Raw genomic sequence first — 23,870 nt, forward strand, 5'->3', positions numbered from 1 at the left:
CATGACTAAAACACATTTGTTTGAGTTATTTCCAATCAAATCACATTGTATCCAGAGCACAACATGCACTACAGCGCCCCTCTGGATGTAAAGTGTTACTGCAGGGAGCACTGCGGTTGCCATGGTACAGCGTCAGCGGAGGGACTGGAGCAAACCTCAAGGCGTGGACTATAATAACATTATATGAGGCTGCTGGCTCGGGAAAACTCCGTCTTGCTGTTTTATTGTGGATAATTGCAGGACGGCTCATTATTAAAAAAACATAGTCATTACTGTGTCCATCAAGGACGGACGTCAATGCTTTATATATCCAATGCTGAAATCAAACGGTAGCTAAATTAGCTTAAGTTAATGCTAGCTTGCTAGAAGTTGAAGCTACGTCGTTATCATTAGCGGGCTGAGTCTTAAAACAAGAAGCAAGGCATTGCTTCTTCTTGCAAAGTTAAACGTAAACTAGCCAACAAGATTGAAAACATCAACACGCGGGACAAAAGGACATGTTGGTGCCAGCAGATGCCAAAGGGTAACGTTAAAACCTCCCACCAGCTGATGGTAGTTTTGTATTGCTATGCTAGCATAATAAGCTAGCATCAACAAGTCGGTCATCTCTCACCGTTAGCTTTATACAACCTCTTTTGGGCTAACGGTTGCTAGTGGCGTTACGCTAAAATGCTGTTTGGAAGCTCAACAACTACTCTCCTTTTGTATTCGTGTTTATTTGATAATGTGGAGTATAGAGCCCACTTAAGTGTGTGGTTGGCTTCAGGCAACTAAACTATTTACTTGAGAGGCAGTTTAGAAACAAAGCACCTGTCAACAGCAGACGGCCTACTTTAATCCTATCTGTCCGTCACTGAGAGCAGGCTCGGGAGTCGGGACGCTTGTTGTACCGCTATAGTAAGCCCTTAATAACACGAATCTATTTTTATTTTTTTATTGAGAGCATAATAAAGCATATATATTTGTTCTCAATTTATGTTTAGGGACCTCCTGGGACAGTCTGGCAATAGAAAGATGAAGTAGAAGATGCCAAAGGAGATGATGGGGATGAACCTCTGTGGTGAGTGATGTAACACACTCTGATGCTGATAATGAATATTATTATTATTATTAAATCACTTTTTGTGATCAAAAACATTAAACAAACTGAAATTGTTAAGTAAATCCGTTTAAATTATTATGCTTAATCTATGTATCCATTTATTTCTAAATGTTAGAGGTGAACAACATTATATAGGGCCACTTAATTTATTTGTTTAAAGTTTTTCGTCTGTTTGTTCATTTAACAAAGCTTTTTACCCTCATTTACACTTTTCTCTGATTATTGTAATGATGCTGTGTGTGTACTGTTGTTGCCATAGATACAGTACTTATCCATCAAGTGTTTCTATTATTGTCAAGGCAGATGAAAGGGCCAGATGACTGCACGATGATATAAGAATATTATGGTTGGCTATTAGTTTTTAATATTTATTCCTTAATCTACTCAAGGTTGTTTGATCCCTTACAATCAAAATCTTAAGTGGCATGGGCGTTTGTCCTTAAATACTAAAACAATTTAAAACAATAAAAAAAGGCAATTTTATATAATAATTCACAAAATATTCTCCGAAGAATTCTACATATTTTTTATATATATACAAAATAGTGTCAGCATACAATAAATATACATGTGCATGTTATTACATGACATTATGTATATATGCAACACCATATTTATAATCAGCCAAATAAAAAGTGTCAGGTAAGAATTGTAAATGTTCCTATTTTTCTGTTTTCTTTTAACACAAGTTCTTATATTCCAGTAAGAAATAATCAACTGGCTGTTTAATAAGTCACCAGGGCAGACAGAGGCATGTTAGTGTGTTGTCTGTAGCAGCAGTGCTGTAAGGTAGTGATATCATACATCATTCAGCCTCATGGAAACTGCCACCTCTTGTGTGTTGTCGCTTAGTGACCAAGACACACAATACAGAACATCTTGAGAGAACGCAGTTGGACTATGTTCTTATAAGTGGTTTGGATTCATGGTTTGCATTGTTAAACAGTTGAGATCAGATTACCAGGAGATGTTTTTTATGTTAAATTATAAATCAGGTAAGACACATCCTATAGTTTGTTATTGGTACACTTTAATTTAGAAAGTATCCTTATGTAGTTCAAAGTCTGACATGTTTCTTTTCCCTTGTGTTTGAATTCATCACAGCATTTCTTCTCCGAGTGACAGCATGGAATCTGAAAACATGACCGACCCGTATGAGGACAACCGTGATGTCGATCCAAGTCGTCAGTCACTCCGCAGTTCAAAGAAGGATTCCCGATCATCACACTTCGAAAAACGCAAAAAGAACTCCCAGGACAATCTCAAGGACGAGGTGGAAAAAGAAAGCTGTGTTGAGAGTAGATCTAAAACCCGAACCTGGCGTTCAGATCCAGATCGGGACCAGTTATCAGACGGAGAGGGACGAAGAAGTAGTGGGACGTTTTACTCAGACGACTATGACAATGAGTCTCCCTCAGAGCGCTCAAACTCACCATACTCCCGGTCCCGGACTCCAACTGCTACTCCTCGGAGAATGGTGCGTTCAAAAAGGATTTCTAACAGCCCCCTCAAGACAGGTATGTAAAGTAAGAATATGTTCAAACTCATCTTGTAACCTTTACTGGCTACATTGGATTTAATGTCCAGGTGATGGCAGTATAAGGCCGATTTGAACATGGTCATTTAATGACAAGACTATACTCCAGCTTTGACTAACACATCAATACAATCTTTCATTCAGAAGTTCTATTTGAATCTAATAAAAGCTCCTCACATTCTAATTATGTTTCAATAAGTACAATTGTATTCAAAGGTTTTAAATTAATGTCATATGCACATAAGCTACAGTGTAGAAATGGCAATGAAAATCTTATTACCCGAGCTCCTCCAACGATGCAACATATATAATAAAATACAAATAAAAAATAGTGCAAGAAGTCTATACACGTAAATAGAATATGATATATACAAAAACAGAATGGGAAATTAAATATTGTACATTAAGACGAAATTAAACACGGTATGTCGATTAGTCTTCAGCCTCAACCTTATTTTCCATTTACCACTACCAGTGCACTTGTTTCAGTATGGTCCTGTCAAAGTGTTTACTGTCTTTATCCCTACATCATGTGTGTTCCTCTATCTTTGCAGGAGGTGTGGGGCGTCGGGGTGTTTCTCGTCCACAGCGTCCAGGTGGCCACCTGCTGACCCAGCATCAGCGCAGGGGAGTGCGTTCACAAAGCAAGGACTCCACGCCTCCCAAAGACCTGGACCTGGTGACCAAGAGGATGCTCTCAGCCCGCCTGCTCAAGATCAATGAACTGAGTAACTCACTCGCTGAGCTGCAACAGCGCACTGATGAGCTGCAGAAGGAAAATCGAGTTCTCAGACAGGTAAGTTTGCCACTCTAGTTAGATCGAGGTTAAATAAATAAGGCCAGGAAAGGTTGAGAGTTTTAAGTGAGCAATGTCGGATTTTATTGGCAAGTATGGATCTTTAAGACATCTTAAAAGGCCCTGATTAAATCATTTAACACCTACATTTAGGTTGAAATGTCTTAAATCAATCCCTCAAAAAGTCTTCAAAAATAAATGGGAACTAGTATTTTATGAATGTTTTTTTTCTGCTGCTGCATTCTCAAAAAAAATCTTTAAAAGAGAAAGATACCTAATATCTAATTTGTTTGAATTAGTTTTTTTGCATCATGAAAAGTGTTAAACATGAAATCTAATTTCCCTTTAGCTGTAGGAATCCTATAAAATAAAATAAACACATCTCTGTTGGAAAATCAATCCCATAACCCTTTACCTTAATAAACATTTTCTAACTCATCATTATTAATACCTGTGGTGTCCTGAATTCGAATGTCTGCTTTTCCATGCTTCAGCTTCAGGTCCGCCAAGATAAAGCCCTGCAGCGCTACGATGACACAGAAAGTGAGATTTCCCAGCTGATTTCGCGGCACAACAACGACACCCACGTGCTGCGCGAGCGGCTCAGACGCACCCAGGAGCGGGAGCGGGCCGCTGAGCGCCGGATGAAGGACAGCGAGGAGCAGCTGCAGAGGAGTCAGGCCACCATCGCACGGCTGAAGAAGCTCGTCGACCAGCGAGACTTAGGAGCCAGAGACGAGCTCAGCCGCAAGCTAGAGGAGGAGAAGACCCGGGCCCTAGAGGCAGAACGCAAGATTAAGGTACATTTATTTACTTATTTATTAATAGTTACGCGTTACTTTGCAGTGTTTCTTTTCTAGAATGTAATGCTATTACTAACTCTAATCTGTACGGGACTTTAAAGGCCTCTGTGTTGTAGATATTCAAGGGAAATTGCCTAAATAAATCAGGTTTTTACATTTTTACAAAATCTGTAAATAAATGAAGTAATATACATTATTGCCTGCTGTTTACACCACAGTAAAAAAACACCTGTTCAGATTTGATAGAATTGCGTTATAATAACAAAATGTTAACACACATCTTTTTTTAATATTACACTTTTCTTTGTCATACTTCTGTACATTTATTTTTTAGTTTATTTGCACAATTAAAAAATACACAAACAAACAAAGATAACAAATAATATACAGTGGGGCAAAAAAGTATTTAGTCAGCCACCAATTGTGCAAGTTCTCCCACTTAAAAAGACGAGAGGCCTGTAATTTTCATCTTAGGTACACTGCAACTATGAGAGACAGAATGGGGGGAAAGAATCCAGGAAATCACATTGTAGGATTTTTAATGAATTAATTGGTAAATTCCTCGGTAAAATAAGTATTTGGTCACCTACAAACAAACAAGATTTCTGGCTATCACAGACCTGTAACTTCTTCTTTAAGAGCCTCCTCTGTCCTCCACTTGTTAACTGTATTAATGGCACTTGTTTGATCTCGTTATCAGTATAAAAGACAACCTCAAACAGTCACACTCCAAACTCCACTATGGCCAAGACCAAAGAGCTGTCAAAGGACACCAGAAACAAAATTGTAGACCTGCACCAGGCTGGGAAGACTGAATCTGCAATAGGTAAGCAGCTTGGTGTGAAGAAATCAACTCTGGGAGCAATTATTAGAAAATGGAAGACATACAAGACCACTGATAATCTCCCTCGATCTGGGGCTCCACGCAAGATCTCACCCCGTGGGGTCAAAATGATCACAAGAACGGTGAGCAAAAATCCCAGAACCACACGGGGGGACCTAGTCAATGACCTGCAGAGAGCTGGGACCAAAGTAACAAAGGCTACCATCAGTAACACACTACGCCACCAGGGACTCAAATCCTGCAGTGCCAGACGTGTCCCCCTACTTAAGCCAGTACATGTCCAGGCCAGGGTTTCCGCTAGGATTTTTCCTCGCCGGTCAAATGTCCGGGTAGAGTTTATTTTACCGGACTAATTTGAAACTTACCGGTCATATTTCAATAATAATAAGAGTTGTGTAGCAGAGTTTCCGTTAGCATGTAATTACCGGACTATGAGCAGATATACTTCAGTTTAAAACTCAGTTCACGGGGCTCATTTTTATATTGCTTCAGTTCATAATTGTAACTGTGATTCATTTTTCAATAAATGATTCCACAAACAACAAACAACATAATTATTACATTCAAACAAACTACTTGTAGTAGATGAAGTACATTATTCAAAAGTTTACATTACATTTGAATAATAACACAGGAGAAACGGATCCTCTCTTTTCCCCTCTCTCTCTCCTGACAGCCCGTCAGTTTCTCATGCAGCTCCTGCAGCTCGCTAAACAGAGGGCGGGGCTTCAGGTGATCATGCAGAGCTGCGTGTCTCGGTCAGACTCAGCAGCCGATCTGATCTCTCTCTCTCGTCCGGTTACACTTCACTCGCGTTTATGTCCATATCGATCAGATCCAGCTCTCCTGATCGGCCTTTATAGAGAGCACCGATCAAACTATTAAGAGTGAATATTGGCCGATAATGACCGGCGGCCGATTGATCGGAGCCTCCCTAATTATTACCAGACATTTTGACCGGCAGGTTTTGAATTGACCGGTTTTTAATAAATGTTACCAGCTAAAAACCGGTAATTACCGGCTAACGGAAACCCTGGTCCAGGCCCGTCTGAAGTTTGCTAGAGAGCATTTAGATGATCCAGAAGAGGATTGGGAGAATGTCATATGGTCAGATGAAACCAAAATAGAACTTTTTGGTAAAAACTCAACTAGACGTGTTTGGAGGAGAAAGAATGCTGAGTTGCATCCAAAGAACACCATACCTACTGTGAAACATGGGGGTGGAAACATCATGCTTTGGGGCTGTTTTTCTGCAAAGGGACCAGGACGACTGATCCGTGTAAAGGAAAGAATGAATGGGGCCATGTATCATGAGATTTTGAGTGACAACCTCCTTCCATCAGCAAGGGCATTGCAGATGAAACGTGGCTGGGTCTTTCAGCATGACAATGATCCCAAACACACCGCCCGGGCAACGAAGGAGTGGCTTCGTAAGAAGCATTTCAAGGTCCTGGAGTGGCCTAGCCAGTCTCCAGATCTCAACCCCATAGAAAATCTTTGGAGGGAGTTGAAAGTCCGTGTTGCCCAGCGACAGCCCCAAAACATCACTGCTCTAGAGGAGATCTGCATGGAGGAATGGGCCAAAATACCAGCAACAGTGTGTGAAAACCTTGTGAAGACTTACAGAAAACGTTTGTTTGTTTGAAGCCTTTATTTAACCAGGTGAAAGCCCCTTGAGATAAAAAGATCTCTTTTTCAAGGATGACCTGCAGGACATGTAACATAAAAACAACAGAACAAAAATAAGGATGACATACAACATAATGTACAGGGTACAGTTTACAAACTCTATTTACAGTGACAGGTACCATGAGTATCAAACAGCATGTCACCCAGCCGAGTTTTAAAATGATGCAGGGGAACCAAAGTGCTCAGTTTTAAACATGTTTGCAGACTGTTCCAATTTAGTGGAGCTGCACAACTAAAAGCTTTCTTCCCTAAGACAGTCCTAGCACTTGGCACATTTAATAAAACAACATCATGAGATCTCAGGCAATACGTACTTTCAATACGTCGAGAGATCAGAGAGCAGATATAAAAAGGTAGTTTACCCAACATGGCTTTATAAATGAAGCCATGTAAATTGAATATAAATTTGACCTCTGTCATTGCAAACAAAGGGTATATAACAAAGTATTGAGATGAACTTTTGTTATTGACCAAATATTTATTTTCCACCATAATTTGCAAATAAATTCTTTAAAAATCAGATAATGTGATTGTCTGGATTTTTTTTTTCTCATTTTGTCTCTCATAGTTGAGGTATACCTAGGATGAAAATTACAGGCCTCTCTCATCGTTTTAAGTGGGAGAACTTGCACAATTGGTGGCTGACTAAATACTTTTTTGCCACACTGTACAGTGTAGGTCGAGGCAGAAAACCTACTGGATTCATTTGAAGCCTCCACGTAAACAATGTTCACACTTCACAATGTTCAAAATAAAATGACTTGTGAAACTATTAGAACAAGATAATGTGAGTTTTTGAGGGGGATATTGACTTAGACTTGTCTGTTAGAGTTTATTTTCTTCTTGTGTTAGCTGGAAAGTGTCTACATCTGTGTGTGTGTGTGTGTGTGTGTGTGTGTGTGTGTGTGTGTGTGTGTGTGTGTGTGTGTGTGTGTGTGTGTGTGTGTGTGTGTGTGTGTGTGTGTGTGTGTGTGTGTGTGTGTGTGTGTGTGTGTGTGTGTGTGTGTGTGTGTGTGTGTGTGTGTGTGTGTGTGTGTGTGTGTGTGTGTGTGTGTGTGTGTGTGTGTGTGTGTGTGTGTGTGTGTGTGTGTGTGTGTGTGTGTGTGTGTGTGTGTGTGTGTGTGTGCGCGCGCGTGAAGGAGCTGGAGCGTAGCATGGAGCTAACAAGCGGCAGTTACCAGAGGCAGCTGGCTGCAGAGAAGAAGAAGACCATCAGTGCCCAGGACGAGATCCGGACCCTGCAAGAGGAGCTGCAACGACTGACCAATAAACTCAAGGTCCAAACACAGAAAATATACTTTGGAATATCCACTAAGGCAAACCGTATCGTCCTCTTTCATTTGGTATAAAAAGCAACATTGTACGAAATGTTCACTTTGTTGATTCCTTTTCTTTTTAGGAGAAGGAGAGAGAACTAGATGATAGGAACATCTATGCCAACCGCATGATGAAACCTGCCCCAAGGAAAGATGTTGAGCGGAAAAGTAAGGCCACAATTTTGGTTCTAGGTAGACAGAAGCTTATTTGTGCAGTTAACCAAAGAGTCTATTACAAAGACTGAGGGATTTTGAAGTGCGGACTGTATGAGATAATTATCTACCTACAGTCGGCAAGCCCACATTTTGCATAAAAGGACACCAACACAAGTACCAGCACAGGAGCTAAGCAATGCACTTCAATGGATTATGGGCAGCAGGAAAACATATTTTAGCCCCCTAAAAGAAAGGCTAGACCAAGATATCGATCAATCTAACTGCATGCAATAAGTAGAATCGTTTTTACCAATATACCTTCCCGTCATATCGCCCTTTTCAACAGTGAACCAGTAATAATGGAAGTCACACAATGAAACAAACATATCGAGCACACAGTAAACCAGCAATTTATTTATTCTACAATCTTAAATAACTGTTTTTATCAATGGAGTCTGGTGGCTACCTAATTGCATGTGGTAAGGGCTGTCTAATTGCATGTGGTGAAAATATTCAATATGTAGCGTAAACTAAAACTGATATTGATTTTTGTGTAGGTTTTAAACTTTGGAAACTTCCCTCATACAATACCGCCACTTAATACAATCTGTACTATCCCTTTAAGTTTAGATGGTCATTGTAGACCTGTAAATATCTATACATAAGCTTCTCAAATGTTTGTATATTTATCCATATTGAAGTAGTTTTGAGAAGCTGATGAACATTGATGCTAATACATATTGGAAACTAGTGATCAAGGTTTCATGGTTTGCAAAAGGACTACAAAATGAACTTTAATATTTATTCTGCTCTTGTTTCACACGTAGTCCCCAGCAGGGGCAGCACTAAGGCAGTGCAGACTAAAGACAGGGCGCCCAGTCTGGATTTCCCCACTCCTCCCCCTGCCATCACTGATACCAATGGGTACAGTGAACAGGCACCTGATGAGTATCTATCGCTCAAGGTAAATTCACTGTACCCAACATTCACATTTATTCCCCTCTCAGCGTCATTTGTCTGTCATTCACCTTTTACGCCTCTTTCTCTCAATCCATTTACTTCAGCAGGAGTTTGCCGGTGTTGACAGACAGGTGGAGACAGAGGACCGACATCTAAAGTGGGAACAGCAGAAGACAAGCAACAAAGAAATAGAAGGAAACAAGGAGAAGGAGAACAATAAAGAGCTGCAAAAAGAGGAGAAGCTGCAACTGAACCAGGAGCTAAACTTTCTTGAGGAGAAGGCAAAGCAACTAAGAGAAGGTAAGATGAGCATAGAGTACACATGTGCAACACTAATGTATTGAGAAAAGGATTAAAACATGGTCTTATGTCCACAGAGGAGAAAAAAGAGAAAGAGGACAGGAAGAGGATGAGTTCCCTGTTATGCCAGGAGGAAGAGAACAACAGGAAGCGTGGCCATGTCCAGGAAGAGGTGGACAGGTGGAACCACGGGGCTCTGTCCAATCGGCAAACGGCAGAGGAAGCACGTCGCACAAAAGAACTGCTGCTGGCTAAGATGCGTGAAATAGACCGCCAAGAGCACGGATCTCAGGACGCTATTTTTGCTGAGTCTATTCCTTCCGAGTCCAATAAGACCACCAGTAACCACGCTTCTCCTCGTCTTCCTGAGCAGAGAAACTCTTCCGTTTTTAACCTCACAGAACCAGAAGAGTCGGCCGGTTTCCGTGCTGGAGGCGGGGACAGTGGAAGGAAGAGATCAGGCATGGAGGGTGGAACTGCCACAGCAGGAGTGGGAAGGAGAGCACTGCGGACACAAATCTCCGGTGACGACCTGGCATTCGGGAGCTACGCGCCTTCATTCGGGAATTCAGCTTCTCGAGGTTCTTCCGGTTTCCCACCCCCTCCCCCGAAACAGGACAGGGACTCGTCGTTAGAGGCGATAGGTGTTTTTAGCCTCAGAGGGGTGGAGACAGAGAAAGAAAAGGACACGGAAGGAGGAGCGGAGAAGGACAGGAAGGCTAGCCTCATGCAGCAACTATTCGGAGCTCTGGCAACACCTCTGGGTGACAGTGTGAGCACATACAATAAGATGGAGGTCCTCAAAAATCCTCCAACTACCAACGTGGTGCGTAAAAGGGACGGACTACTCGGCTTCAACTCAGGTTCTTCTACTCCTCCAGCATCCTCCCTCAACACCATCCACGTGGCAGACAGCAGGCCCGCTATCCGTGCCATCACCTCATTTGATGATGACATAGAGGAACTTACTTTATGAAAATAATTTCGATTTGAGGTAGTCAGGCTCATAAAAGGCCATCACTGATGTCTGAAGTCACAAGATGAGTCAAAAATATAGATAATAATAATAATAAAGAGGGCGTCTTTGGCTCAGATGGTCGATGGTTGTCCGACATCGGAAGGTCGATGGTTCAATCCCCAGGCTCTGCAGTCAACATAAATGCAGTCCATTCACAATAAACATTGTCCTTAAATGTAAGTCTTACCACTATTTATTTCACAACAAAAATGTCCACATCATCAGCAGAAAAAATACTTTTCCTACAGATTTTCTTAAATATTTTCCAACAATATAAATGAAAAATTAAATAACTTGTGTGAATTTTTTTATGTAGAACATGTATGGTTTAATGAGGTGTTGATGAAACTGGTAATACAGGGTTTTTGACCTTTTGATGTTCAGCTTGTAAATGTTGTGGACACGGACAGAGACTTGTTTCACTCCTGTTGTTCACGCAAATATTTAACAGATGTGTGATTCATTATTGGATATTAGCCCTGGAAAAGAGATCTTCCAGTATGTTAGTCTGGGGTAGCTGATGTGATTGTTTGGTTTGGACATTTATTTTATGTTTAGGCTCTGTCATTATGATTTATTTTACAGTCCATACCTCAATAATCTAGCACTAAGCAATATGACAATCACTGTATGATAAGAGATTCTTCCTGAATGTCTGACATCTATATAAAACAGGTTATTTTTACAACTTTATGAAAATGGCAACTTTCTGCAGGTGTGTAACTACCAAGGTAATCATGATATTGATTAAAAGTAATATTACAGGGAACACTTAAATGACCCGAACTACATGTTGCTGCCCTGTTATCAAAGGATGGAAATATATTATTATAGGCTCAATGAATGCTTCTGTAGTTGTGTGGGAAATGAAATCAATCAATTAAATGTTGTGTTTGGACCATAGACTGTATATATAAAGGTTTGGACAAAAACTAACAAATGTGTTCCCTTGACTTGAAGATATTGTAAAACGGTAACCATTAAACAATATGTCTTAGGGCCAGTCCCCTGCACTCGGTCTCATGGGATGGCAGACAATCAGCACTAAAGCAAACCAGGAGAAATTACATGCTATATTGAAGTTATATTGAAAAAAAAAATACTTTATTTATATCTATATTTAATGATGTGTTGTTATAGACTGAAATCATACCTTGCAACTCTGAATGTGGCACACAAAAGTGCATCAGTAAGCTTTAAAATTAATAGTTTTTTATTCAAATGTCCCATTAAACAATTTTGAAAAGGTTTTTGTACCTTTTTGTGGCAAATTTGGTAACTTTCGTGATGGATGAAACTTGTAACAGTTAAAACAAACGTTGTAGTCTGTATTTAATTGTCGATTTTTTCACATTTTGTACCTGTTGTCAAATGTTTGTTTGTTTTAAAAAGTGTATTTTGTTGAAAATAAATGATAGTAAAAGTGAAGTTGTGGCGCACTTGCAGTAATATCCGTGCGGCGGGAAGTCTGATTGGGATTCCTGGGACGTCTCCAGGCAACCAGAACCTGACGCAACCTCCCGCCCCTCCTCCGGCAGCTCGCTGCTCAAAAACAAGTGAACCGTGGAGCTGCTCGTGGATGATATGAGCGAGAGGGCTGGCTCGCGACGTGACGGTCTTCACTGATGTCGCTGCTTGAACTACAAGTTTGTCTTCTGCGGGGAGATTCACAAAAGGTAACGAAACACACGCAGTTTGAATTATATTAGCGGCCTGTTCCACATGATGCCAGTGGTGACTCTGCAGCACGGTGTCAGAAAAGATAGAGCAGGTTAAAATAAATGTTGAAGTGAGCTCGCAGTGCCACCTAGTTTACTCGTTCAAATGTAGCCTTAACATGTTGCAATGTGAAATTATGCTAGGCTATATCCTGAAGAAACAAACTAGAACTAGTTACATGGGGTTTTATTTATACATTTGGCTACATGAACGATGAGCAATGGTATGATATTTGTTAACCACAACGTTATGTTTTGTCGTCAATGCTTAGTCTAAAAGTATTGTCAAGTTCATATTTAAAATTATAAATCTAAAGACAGTAATACAGCATTAAGTTGTATTGTTGCATGTGTCAAGTTTAACCCATGCACAAGTGGAAAACTTTATTTGTAATCTTGATTATCATTTACCAATATAATCTTAACCTTGTGTCTGTCTATGCAGACATTACATTTTAGGTTGTGTATTATTGCCTTTTTATCTTTGGGTATATGGTTTGACTAAAGACCAAAGGACTCATGTTTGATGGTCACCTTGACATTAACCTAGATACAGTAACACAGTAATTTAGTTTTAGTCTCTAAAATGTACTTTATTCAAACTCATAAACAACCATAAAAAAAACACCTGTTGATACTAATATCAAGTGGGCTTTCTGCTCCATTTGTGGTTGGTGTAGGCTGTAAATGTTGCACATTATGAACCACAGTCTTTATGAGTGTTGCCGTAACGAACAAATCCAATATGCCACAGTTATTGGGTGTTTGACTTATAAATAGCTTTAGTTTTTCGGCTTCTCATCTCTTTTATTCCTGGTGCTATCCTGCTGATGATGTGGATGATTCTCATATTCCCATGTTCAGAACTGTATATCAGCACATAACCTTCCCTCCAGTTCTAATGTAGCACCTTTAAATGGAAATGACTCACAGGGGATAAAGCCTGGTCGGTTACTCTGCATTCATGTTTGTTTAGTAGACATGCCTGCGTGTGCTAGATGGGAGAGCCAGACTTCTTAAGGACGGTCTTTAGCCAGACTTCTTAAGGTTTGGCATCTCATAACAGCATCAAACACATTTTATTAGTGTGGTAACGCTGTACTGGATGTAGACGAGCCATCCAATTCTGCTGACTTGAAACCAGAGGATTATACGCGCAATACTTGGTGGTTTTGATGCCAGTTGAGATATTTGGATATAGCGATAAATGGTCCTTTTTCCCCACAAAGATTTGTCTGAGTTTGTATTTGCCTCAGACTGCATTTGATATTCATATTCAGGATGTAAATGCTGGCTTCCTTAAGAAAAAGCTTCCCTGCTGGTCTATTGAAAAGTGGCTGGCTTCACCAAGAGTCTCACAAGAAATCCACAATAAGGGTGGTTATGATTCACAACCATTTAAGTCTTTATAGTTTTCATCAAAGCTCATTATATGCGTACAACACACACACACACACACGCACACGCACACGCACACGCACACACACACTTCCCCTATCTTTCTAAACACCCTGGCTCTGCAGTTCCTATTCACAGTTTAAATCAATATCTCGCTGTACATATAGGGTCTTTACAAACTCTTTAAAAATGCATGTGGCATGGATTTTCCTCCGCTTTCACCGGCCTCCTGTAACAATGTGGTCTCCAGAGACACACTGATTCCTTTAGAAAAGAATGAGAGGATCCATTCCAGGGCATTCAAACAGAAGTCAGCTACTCTGCACAGTCAGAGGTCTATTTACCTTGCGGAGCAGCTAAGCCTATCATTAGCTACAAGGGCAATGACTTCACTTCTGGTCTGCTGTGCCCATTATGGAATAACTGAGCACTAACCGCTTATTGAGTGCTTTAAGACTTTGTAAGAGGACACTGGGCAGAAAGTCCGCTTTGCTTCCACTGCTACGAGCGTGTGAATGCTATATCATTTAAGAGGCTGCATTAACTATTTGTTTCCTGAGTTTGTTTTTCCTGTGGGCCTCCAGACTCCCATGCAGTGTTTCTAAACTGGTCACATTAAAAGATATGGCGATTTGGATCCCATATGTCTTTGTGTAAATGCAACTGCGTATGGATGTATAGCAATACACAAGAGCAGGCTCCTTAACAATATGTGATGTAACTTTTAGCAATGTAAGCTGTATGGCTTTATGGTAGGAAAGCTAGCGTGTAGGTTGATCCACCACTTTGGTCCAGACTAAAATAAGTCGGCACATATTTGATGGATTGCCCTGAAATTTGGGATAGACTCTTGTGGTTTTGTGAAGGGAGAGTCCGATTAACTTTTTTGTGACCAAATTTAAAGTTGTTTATCGCTTTTCCCCCTTTTCTCCATTATGGAGAAGACATTTCACATGTAAATGAAGTTACTAGTAATATAGTGTGTTGACATTGCACAACACATCTACATGTATTCACTAAGTTAATCATAAATGCACCCTACATGTACATACATGTATATATTCACATAATGACATGTAATTAAATGCAAAAGGAAATGGTAAAAAAGAACACAGTAAAACATTGATTACCCTGGGGAACCCAAGATAAGCACATCAGTGTGCTATGCCTTAGCGAAAACCCTTAATAGAATTCATAATTATTTTCCAAACATCATTAAAACCTCCTATCACCATAATTATAACTTAACCCAGGATTAGACTTAATGCACTTTGTTGAATTGTGTGTTTTTGTAATGTATATAGATATATTAGAAAGGGATCTATGACTAATAAGTAATTAATACATACTTTTCTTGGCTCTTAATTTATGAGTATTCTATGATTTTGTAAGATTATGTTATTGACATACGTTTTTAGCTATAAACACAAGGCTTGCTGTATAAAAGCTAGCCTATCCCCCATTGTGCCCCACTGCCAGTCCTCTGACCCAGGTTCCACTGTTTAGGTCAATAAGTGCTGACGACATGAAATGGAAAATGTGCAGATTAATTTACATGGGCTGTGACGTTGTTATGGAAACAATGTGTTCCTGTTAAATGAAAAACCTGTAGGTGTGTTTCATCTGTGCGCTGATTTGTTCTTATCTGATACGAGAGAAGCCAATTGCTCAGTCACGTTACAGAATGAAGGCAAACACGGAAAAGACACAAACTTTCCCTATCCTCATCATTCAGGACATGTTCTGTCCACTCATAACTGAGCCTGCCAAGCTTCAGCCGAGGTTAGTCTTGCTTGTCAGATGATGACACACTAGTTTTCGTCATTTGGATGAAATTGCCAGTCAGCAAAAGTTTCACAAGTTGTATTTCTCTCCTCTGCAGATCTAACTCTTCCTCCGAAACGCCAATGGAGATGTCAAGGAGCTTTTAGATATCAACTTTCCTGACAGAGACAGTGGACACAGCAAAGGAAAAACATACGACTATGATTATTTGTAAAAACGAATGAGGCCACCAATGAAGAGCAGATATTCACTTTTATTTTGAAACATTTTGTACAGAGCTTTTTGTTTTGAAAAGAGTAATCATGGACAGTACCTCAGCTCCTCAGATTGTTGTGGACAAGGCAGAATGTGAGGAAGACTTGGCTCTGCCTGCAAACGACCATCTCATGGACCTGAAAGCCCTGACAGAGAAGCTGAGACTGGAGACGAGGAGACCGTCGTACCTCGACTGGAAAGCCCAGCTCGAGATGGAAAGCTTCAGAGAGTTTAGATCGGAAAAAAGCCCGGTCACAGAGGAGCCTGAGGGCGAAGCAGCCCCCCCCAAAGAGACCGCAGTGAGGTCTGCTGTGATTCAGTGCAAGATGCCTTCAGGTGCACTGAAGGGGTTCGAGAACATCGATGAAGCTCTCAGCTGGCTGCGGAGAGAACTGGTGAGACGATGCTTACATTATTTTCAATGTAGAAATATATCATCTTTTTTTGTAAACCGGGAAAAGATGACATAATGTTATCCAATTTGTAAGACTATGAGGTCTCATATCACAATATTGATATACAATTGGTTTATTTTCTAGCCCTAGATATTGTAGGTCCTATTTAAAAGTTATTTAGACACTTGAGAATTGCATGTGTACAGATGAAAATACACACTTTGACTCACATTTCTAATTTGAAGAGCCTTACAATTTTGCATTAAAAGGCCAACATAGGAAAGAACTCGGCTAATTAAAATGTAACATCGTGCACTATGTCCAATTAGTGGCCTGCAGAATCCCATTCGCGTGAGATGGATGCAGCAGCAGCAGCAGCATCAGACATTTGTCTCACACTGTTTCTGCCGCTGTAATCTCTTTCCCTCTGCTCAATCACTCAATGCATTCACCCCACGGTTGGTGAGCTTGGCTGCAGCACGCAAAGAGGCACAGGCAGAGGGAGAAGCTCTCACAGTATGTGGCCGCAAACGTTTTGCACAAACACAGAGGCCGGGAGAGGTGATTACCATCTCTGCACGGGCGTTTGTGCACACACACACACACACACACACACACACACACACACACACACACACACACACACACACACACACACACACACACACACACACACACAGGACACGAGAGCGATAAAATGGAGAGAGGTTACGATGAGGAACGTCTTTGTTGATGTCCCACTGTGAGTTTTCTTTTTGGATTGTGTTACACAATAAGGACTCACAGCAAAGGTCCTGCAGTCAATCAAGATCATGCATCAAGTAAATAAGTTCCAACTATATCAACAATTAATTGAAGAAAAAAAGGAGTTTGGGGGCAATTTTAGGAAGTTTGCTTTCTTTCTTTCTTATTTTATGTCTGTAGGGTAAACATTCAGTTACAACCAGGAAACAATTAGCTTAGCTTACCATAAAGAGTGGGACAGGTGGTCAAACATGGCCTGGCTCTGTCTGAAGGTTACAAATCTACCAACAAACCTCTCAAACGTACAAATGAACACAACACAATTATAAATCTTAATGATAAAGTTGTAAGATGTCCAAAAACGATTTACTCAGCTAAAACAATAGCGCAATTTTTTTTTCGACTTTTCACTTAAGTTGAAGACAATTTGATTTGATTTGGTGATCGGGTTGTTTGAGCACCACTGTTGTCCCGCCTCTCTCCATCAGACAGACATGCGGATGCAGGACCAGCAGCTGGCGAGGCAGCTCATGCGGCTCCGCAGCGACATCCACCAGCTGAAGATCGAGCAGACGTGCCACCAGCACCGCCGGATGCTCAATGACGCCACCTTCGGCATGGAGGAGCGGGACGAGCTGTCCGACCTGCTGTGTGAGTGTCCCGTCACCCCGGGGCTCGGCCTCTCCGCCCCGCTGAGGCTCATCGGCGTCACCAAGATGAACATTAACTCTCGACGGTTCTCGCTTTGCTAGTGACTGGGATACAGTTTGAGGCAAAGAATCCTGAAAACCAAAAAACAGCCGGTCTAATCTGGTCTTGTCATGACAGCCCTGGTTGTTTGTTGGATTGTGGAGCAATCTTTTTTTGGCCACAATGTTGTGAGGGATGTAAACACCGTTTTCAAGACCCTATAATCCAAGAGAGAGATTTAGGTCATTTGGAAATAAGAATTCTAGTGTTGAAGTAAATATATCATTTGTTTGCCACTTAACTATAATACATGGCAGCTATATACAGAAACCTTTATTTCTTAAAACTACAGCAGATTTTAGAATTTTAGACATTGAAACAGAAAACTTGCCCTTTTTTAAACTACAGTAAAGCAATCTCAATCTTATTCCTGAGCTTTTTAAGCCTCATCAGCTAAACTACAAACAGCTACAGTATATGTTTCCTTATATTTGTGTTGTTTGCCAGATTGATCAAGCACAGATTTAAATATATTCTTACTGTATTCAGACCTCTATGTAGGATGTTTCAGTGACAGCTTCTTTCCCTTAATATAAATACATACATACTTTACATACATAAAGTTACATTTAAAAATATGTTTTAATATGGATACCATTTGTATACTATGCTGTACCTTATGCACAATTGAGTAAGCGAGTAGTTAAGCAGTTTAGAAAGCATTTGTAGAATATGATGAAAATTATTCTTTATGATGACTGTCATTTTGCACTAGTTGTTAACATCGCAGTGGTTTCCAGCAAATTGCTGCATTTTGTTATAAATAAAGAAGTTTAGCTCTTGGGTTGAGCTTTGCTCTTTTTTTACTCTAATTGTTCAGTTCCAGCCAGGAAGTTAACATTTGAGATGGCGTTCTTTGTCTGAAAAATATGGTTTTGTTTTATTGAATTATAGGTCATGGCATGATTATGTGGGTCCTACTATAATGGGACATATAATTGGAGGTAACCTATTTTCTATGTTCAGACTCACAATGCACAGACCGCACAACAAGCAAAGGAGTTTAGACTTTGAGATGCCCCTCCTTGTGTCCCAGAATACTATAATATAGCTTGGGCAAAATTACAGCTTTAATCTCTCACTCCACTAGTTGCTTTTCAACCAACACAATACCTAGCCTCAGTTTGCAGTTCCCCTGAACAATAAGCCACCTGGCTAGAAAACACCAAGTTTGCCAACTTGATCTTGTGTTACTGAGCATATAATAGACGGGAACATACCTTAAAACTGGTTTGGTTAAATATGATATACCTAATACAGGAAGAAGCATGATTTATTTAAAATAAAGAAGATTAGATACATTTTACCAACAATTATTTTTGAGTTGGGATACAGTATACATCATTGTTGGTTTTTAAACAATTAAAGCTTCTCTTTTTGGAGATGCTCTGGGCTTTTAACAACATCTATATTAGTTTAGCTTCATGAATACGTCTCTTAAAACTATACATTTCTCTTCTTATTAAAGAAACCAGTTGAATGTGCTGTCACTTTAAGAGTGAAGTTTTTCCTTGTACGATGTGAGGGTCTAAGGACAGAGGGTGTCGTATTGTCATACTGATATTCTGTACAAACTGTGAAGACCAGTGAGACAAATGTAACATTTGTGATATTGGGCTATATAAATAAACATTGATTGATTGACTTTAAGCTTTAGAGAAACGGGTCTATAACTCTTTAATAAGTAACCTAGCCAGGCAAACTCCCCTCTGTTTCCATTATGCTAAGCTAGGCTAACTGACTGTAGCTTCATAATTGACCGTCCACTCTTAAATGACAGTGGTGTCTGTGTTCTCGTCAAACTAACATCCAGAAAAGGAATACATTCCCGAAATGTTTAATTTGTCGGTAAAACTTTGGTGAATGACATACATTGGGTTTCCACCTTTCTTCAAATAAACCCCTCAGTTTTTTTGTCATAATACTTTTGTTCCGCATACAGCTGTCGTCTGTGTGCACGCTGCACTGGTGTAAACAGTTGGCTCCAGCAGGTTTTGCATTATAGGCAGGGCTGCACATAACTGGTGCGCAGGTGCGCATGCGCACCTCCGCCAAAAAAAGAGCACCGTGTCATTTGAAAAAAGGCGCATTTGCGTACCAACATTGAGAGAGGGAGAGAGAGAGAGCAGGGAGAGAAATATATTTGCGAGTTGCATATATGAACCATATTAACCTATGATATGCACTCAGGGCCCGTAGCACTGGCGTAATAGATGTTCGCCTAGGGCGCCAGATCTGGGGAAGCGCTTCGCTGGCAGCTCTGGGAGGGGAAAAAACATTTTTGACCGTTGATGCTCATCCTAATTTTCGGCCTTGATGTAAGAATATTTATAATTATGTAAATGTAACACCCTTTTCACCCCGGTTACACGTTTAATTTGCCCTGTACGATGGACGCTGTAAGTGATGAAAATGGGGGATGTTGGCTTATCTGGCGCCCGCAGCTCACAGCCAAAATGCGAGTGAGCGAGGGAGGGTGCACCGGTACCGGCGCTGTTGTTATTAGAATCTGGTGCTAGCTGCTCTAACGGATATAAGAAGAAGATGTTTCAACAATAATGTGGAGGGAGAGTCCTCCCAGTCAGACTGAGAGGCTGATAAGTTAACTACAGCTCAGTGAGGTAAAGGACTCTGAGTGTTTAGATAGTTCACTTTTAGTCTAAGTTCAAACGGTTTGGTCTTTATGTATATTTCCAAGGCACTCCTTTATAATTATTGGGATAAACAGGTTTGAAATCATTCAAATGTATACTATAGGACAGCAACCACAAATATCCTTTAAAACTGGAGAGATAAAAAAAAATGCATAAATAAATGTTAAGGTAAAATAAGATATGAATGAACAACACAAATAAAATAAGTTACATTCATTTGTTATTGGCTATGGTAGGTTATTGGTTATGTTCACATACTTATTTGATTACATCCACTTGTCTAAGATGACAACAGAGACTTTCGACCCAAAACCAGCTGTTGACTTGTGGATGCAAGCAGCTAATCGCAGACTCAACCAGAGAGGAAGTAGGCCTACATCATCAGCTACCATGTCTGACAGAGAGGAAGACAATGAGGAGAACAGTCAGGAGAACAGTCAGGAGGGTAGTGATGACAGCTTGTAGGATTACTGGTCGTGCTAATGTTGTCTTGTGTTCACCTCTGCTGCATGTGTGTTCTGTGTTCACCTCTGCACATGTGTTCAGTTCCGTGTGTCTGGCAAATAAAGTCAAGACCCCCTCAAAAGTTACGGTTGATTTCATTTGAAGGATGAGCACCAAGCAACATCTCCAGGTGCTCCTTTGAGAACCAGGGCAAACAAGTTATGTGCACCCCTGATTATAGGGCTCTGGTTTTGAGTGTGGTGAAGACATGAGCACGGGGTGACGCTTTTTAGCATGTGACCTGTCGGTGTAACCCATAGATGTGTAACCCTTGCTGATCCCTGCGTCCCTTTCCATTCTGGAGGGCCTGAAGTGGCCTGTCATGAAGGCAGTGTTAAATTGCGGCGGCGCCACTTATTATTAAAATAATAATAAGCCACTGTATGTAGGCTACTAGAACTCAAGAGCCTTACTGGTGCTGGCAGACACAACATATTGGCGGGGCACACTTCGCACGCGCACACACTAAACAATTCCAGTGCTCCGCGCTCACATTTTACTGGGCCCGCGTGCCTTAGCACCGCTGCTGTGACTCCATCCTAGAGGAAACATTGGAAGGACTTTGAGATGTTCATGCATGAGCTCCAGCTTTACGTTGGTTTACCGCTGCTGAAAGCCACAACTCCTTTTGACTGAAAGGCTGCCAAAAAGGGGCTAGTAGACTTTTTTCTGGTGATCAAGATTTCTATCTTTCTCTTGTTCTATAAAGCTTATTAAATGACCTAAATCCAAGAAACACCAAGAAAATCGTTGTGCTTGTTTAGACTCAAGGTCTGACAGATGCTCCTGGACTTTGCCATTTTATTAATGTCATGCCTAAATCTTCTAATTTCCATGACAAAATGAATTGACTAGCATAACATCTGGCACTATCGCCTAGGCTGAAGCATGAAGATACTGTGTAGAAACCAGTCCTGATGCAAAAAATAGACAGCTAATTCAGGGAGATTTTGACAGTAGCCTGTATGATGTGCATTTAATGTAAGGGTAATTACGTTACAGCTTCCAGTTAGATTTATATGTATTTTAAAGCAGCGAGCAGTCTTGCTTTCTTAACCATTTGTCAGAGTTGTTTTCTGGGAATGTAGCTGCGATACTCTTCCAGGAACATAGCAGATGTGACACCACAGAGAGGCACTTCTCACCCTGACTGAGCAGCAGACACAACAAGCATCAATGACTGACAGGAGGCTCACAGAGGGTCCGCAGGGTGAGACTGGCGACAATCCCAGTCTCAGACAGCATCTACATGCCGAGACTTTGTGTTGGAGAGAATCGATCAATCTCAGCAAATATTAACTGTAAGAATGAGACCATACAAGAAACCACAGCCCAGAGAACAGACCAAGAATAGTCAAGGACAAGGAAGCATTTTAACTGATGGATTATTCCCTATTTTGCATTATAACTATATGTGTGATAACAAAATGTTCCTACTTCCTCATTTGTGACACTTTGCAAATACATTTGATCAATTTATCAATGATTTACTGGAAGATACCCAACCAGAAATGTCACTGTTAACTTTTGATGTTGTAGAAATAAGGACCGAGTCACTGTTTTTGTTGCAGAACAGGGCACGTTGCTGAGGCCTGAACTCGACCACACCATTAACCACCTGGGGGGTATACTGCGAAGCAGGATTTTCGCTTAGCCGGCTAAATTCAGGGAAACTCCGGCTTTCCGGTCATCCGAAGCTGGTTCTCTTTTTAGCAGGCTAGATCTCCATGGTAATATATGCTAAGCAGCTAACCTGGTCGGGACCAGGTTAGGTTGCAGGCTAAGAGCTCAACTCAGTGAAAGCACCGCCTGCTGACCAATCAGAGCTCAGTGTGCGGAGTTTAAAGCGATCAAGTCATATTACAGGAGAAAGGAATTACAGAAAAGCTGCCGTCGCAGGAAAGACGGCCGGCAAAAATCACCGACTGTGTGAACATGAATAGAATATCACCTCCATCTTCAGAGCAATCTGACTATTATAACATTAGCGTTAAGAAAGCTTACTTAAATATCGGCCACAACATAAGTAACCGGATCAGAGTACATTAAGTACAGTCCGCGGCATATCACTTCATAATGTATCATATATCTCCTGATCTGAGTCAGCTGAGCCGTATCTGGCCGTGCAACACTCACAGTGTCACATACTGTATGCAGAAGTATTATTTTAAGCAACACATAAGTTGACGAAACACTCGAGACAAATGTAATTAAAGTCAGATCGTGTTTTAGACGGGGCAGTGATATCATAAACCTGTTAATGTACGCATTCAAACACTTTTTCTTTTTCCAGCTGTATTCACCTTGCAGGTGCAGCTATGTGGCTTTGATCCTGGATAAAGTGTTTAAGTCATGGATGTTTAAAGTTTAACTTCTTCATTTTTGACTAGTATTAAAGTTCACTTTTCATTCAGGAAGTATGACGCTGCGCTGTCAGTGCGCTTCTCCATGTTTGTGATTGGTCGAATGCTCCAAATACCACCCCTTTCATGTGAACGCGCACCTAACTAGATAGGACACGGCTGGCTTGAGCGATCCACTTGATAACCCGCGTCGTAGGACCGTTTAGCGAGAGCGCGTATGTTTTGGATTAGGCCAACCGGCTAACTCAAACATATCCAGGTTAGGTTGAACCAGCTTCGTAGCATAGGCCCCTGGAGTGTCAAGACACGGATTCTGACTGTGTTTGTTGTTGGAAAATAGATTTATAAGGTCAGAGGAACACTTATTAAAAGTGTCCTGGAGCTAACAATAGAGATTAAACCATAGCTTTCTATGTGGGATATTAATTTGGGGAAAAGCCCCTTGCTTGCAGATTCCTTTTAATTTTGGATTAGGCTAGTGGGCCTTTCATTGAGGATCAAAGGTTGTGTTTTTTTATATATATTTAAAGCTTTTTGAATTTGTTTAATCAGCATTTTGGGACAGATTTGTTCCAACATTGTGGCCAACTTTGTCTGCCATTTCGGGCTTCGTATATCCGATTGTTCTGTTGATGCTGGAACAGATGCCTAAAATATGTTAAATTGACCTGAAAACAAAAACAATGCAGGATATGTTAAAAAGTTATGTAGAACTAAGGGGAACTGCAGTCAGGTGATACATATGGGAGTTTGCCAATAAATAATTCAACCGTTAACACATTT

The 23,870-nt window shown here is 40.7% G+C and overlaps 2 protein-coding genes across 5 annotated transcripts; both read left to right on the forward strand.

The window, feature by feature from the left end:
• Positions 1-131: 131 nt before the first annotated feature.
• Positions 132-10,701, forward strand: lca5 (lebercilin LCA5). Of its 2 annotated transcripts, none has more exons than XM_034076133.1 (10): positions 132-897; positions 984-1,060; positions 2,207-2,619; positions 3,194-3,435; positions 3,930-4,235; positions 7,911-8,048; positions 8,171-8,255; positions 9,071-9,207; positions 9,308-9,503; positions 9,581-10,701. In XM_034076133.1, the coding sequence occupies exons 3-10, from the start codon at positions 2,229-2,231 to the stop codon at positions 10,477-10,479; spliced, it is 2,394 nt and encodes a 797-aa protein (XP_033932024.1). In that variant the 5' UTR covers positions 132-897; positions 984-1,060; positions 2,207-2,228; the 3' UTR covers positions 10,480-10,701. The 2 variants fall into 2 exon arrangements, with proteins under 2 accessions (XP_033932024.1, XP_033932025.1); XM_034076134.1 differs by having other exon boundaries at positions 9,311-9,503.
• Positions 10,702-11,999: 1,298 nt separating this feature from the next.
• On the forward strand, positions 12,000-18,349 carry fam167ab (family with sequence similarity 167 member Ab). Of its 3 annotated transcripts, XM_034076136.1 has the most exons (4): positions 12,000-12,197; positions 15,373-15,419; positions 15,520-16,072; positions 17,305-18,349. In XM_034076136.1, the coding sequence occupies exons 3-4, from the start codon at positions 15,725-15,727 to the stop codon at positions 17,566-17,568; spliced, it is 612 nt and encodes a 203-aa protein (XP_033932027.1). In that variant the 5' UTR covers positions 12,000-12,197; positions 15,373-15,419; positions 15,520-15,724; the 3' UTR covers positions 17,569-18,349. The 3 variants fall into 3 exon arrangements, with proteins under 3 accessions (XP_033932027.1, XP_033932026.1, XP_033932029.1); XM_034076135.1 differs by lacking the exon at positions 15,373-15,419; XM_034076138.1 differs by lacking the exon at positions 15,373-15,419 and having other exon boundaries at positions 15,741-16,072.
• Positions 18,350-23,870: the final 5,521 nt, after the last annotated feature.

This window comes from Pseudochaenichthys georgianus, chromosome 24 (assembly GCF_902827115.2).
Source record: "Pseudochaenichthys georgianus chromosome 24, fPseGeo1.2, whole genome shotgun sequence".
NCBI lineage: Eukaryota > Metazoa > Chordata > Actinopteri > Perciformes > Channichthyidae > Pseudochaenichthys > Pseudochaenichthys georgianus.

Coding starts and splice junctions, on each gene's coding strand:
- lca5 (XM_034076133.1), top strand. CDS start 2,229: ATGGAATCTGAAAACATGACCGACCCGTATGAGGACAACCGTGATGTC. Junction 9,208..9,307: donor ATGAGTATCTATCGCTCAAG/GTAAATTCACTG, acceptor CATTTACTTCAG/CAGGAGTTTGCCGGTGTTGA. Junction 9,504..9,580: donor GGCAAAGCAACTAAGAGAAG/GTAAGATGAGCA, acceptor TTATGTCCACAG/AGGAGAAAAAAGAGAAAGAG.
- fam167ab (XM_034076136.1), top strand. CDS start 15,725: ATGGACAGTACCTCAGCTCCTCAGATTGTTGTGGACAAGGCAGAATGT. Junction 16,073..17,304: donor GCTGGCTGCGGAGAGAACTG/GTGAGACGATGC, acceptor TCTCTCCATCAG/ACAGACATGCGGATGCAGGA.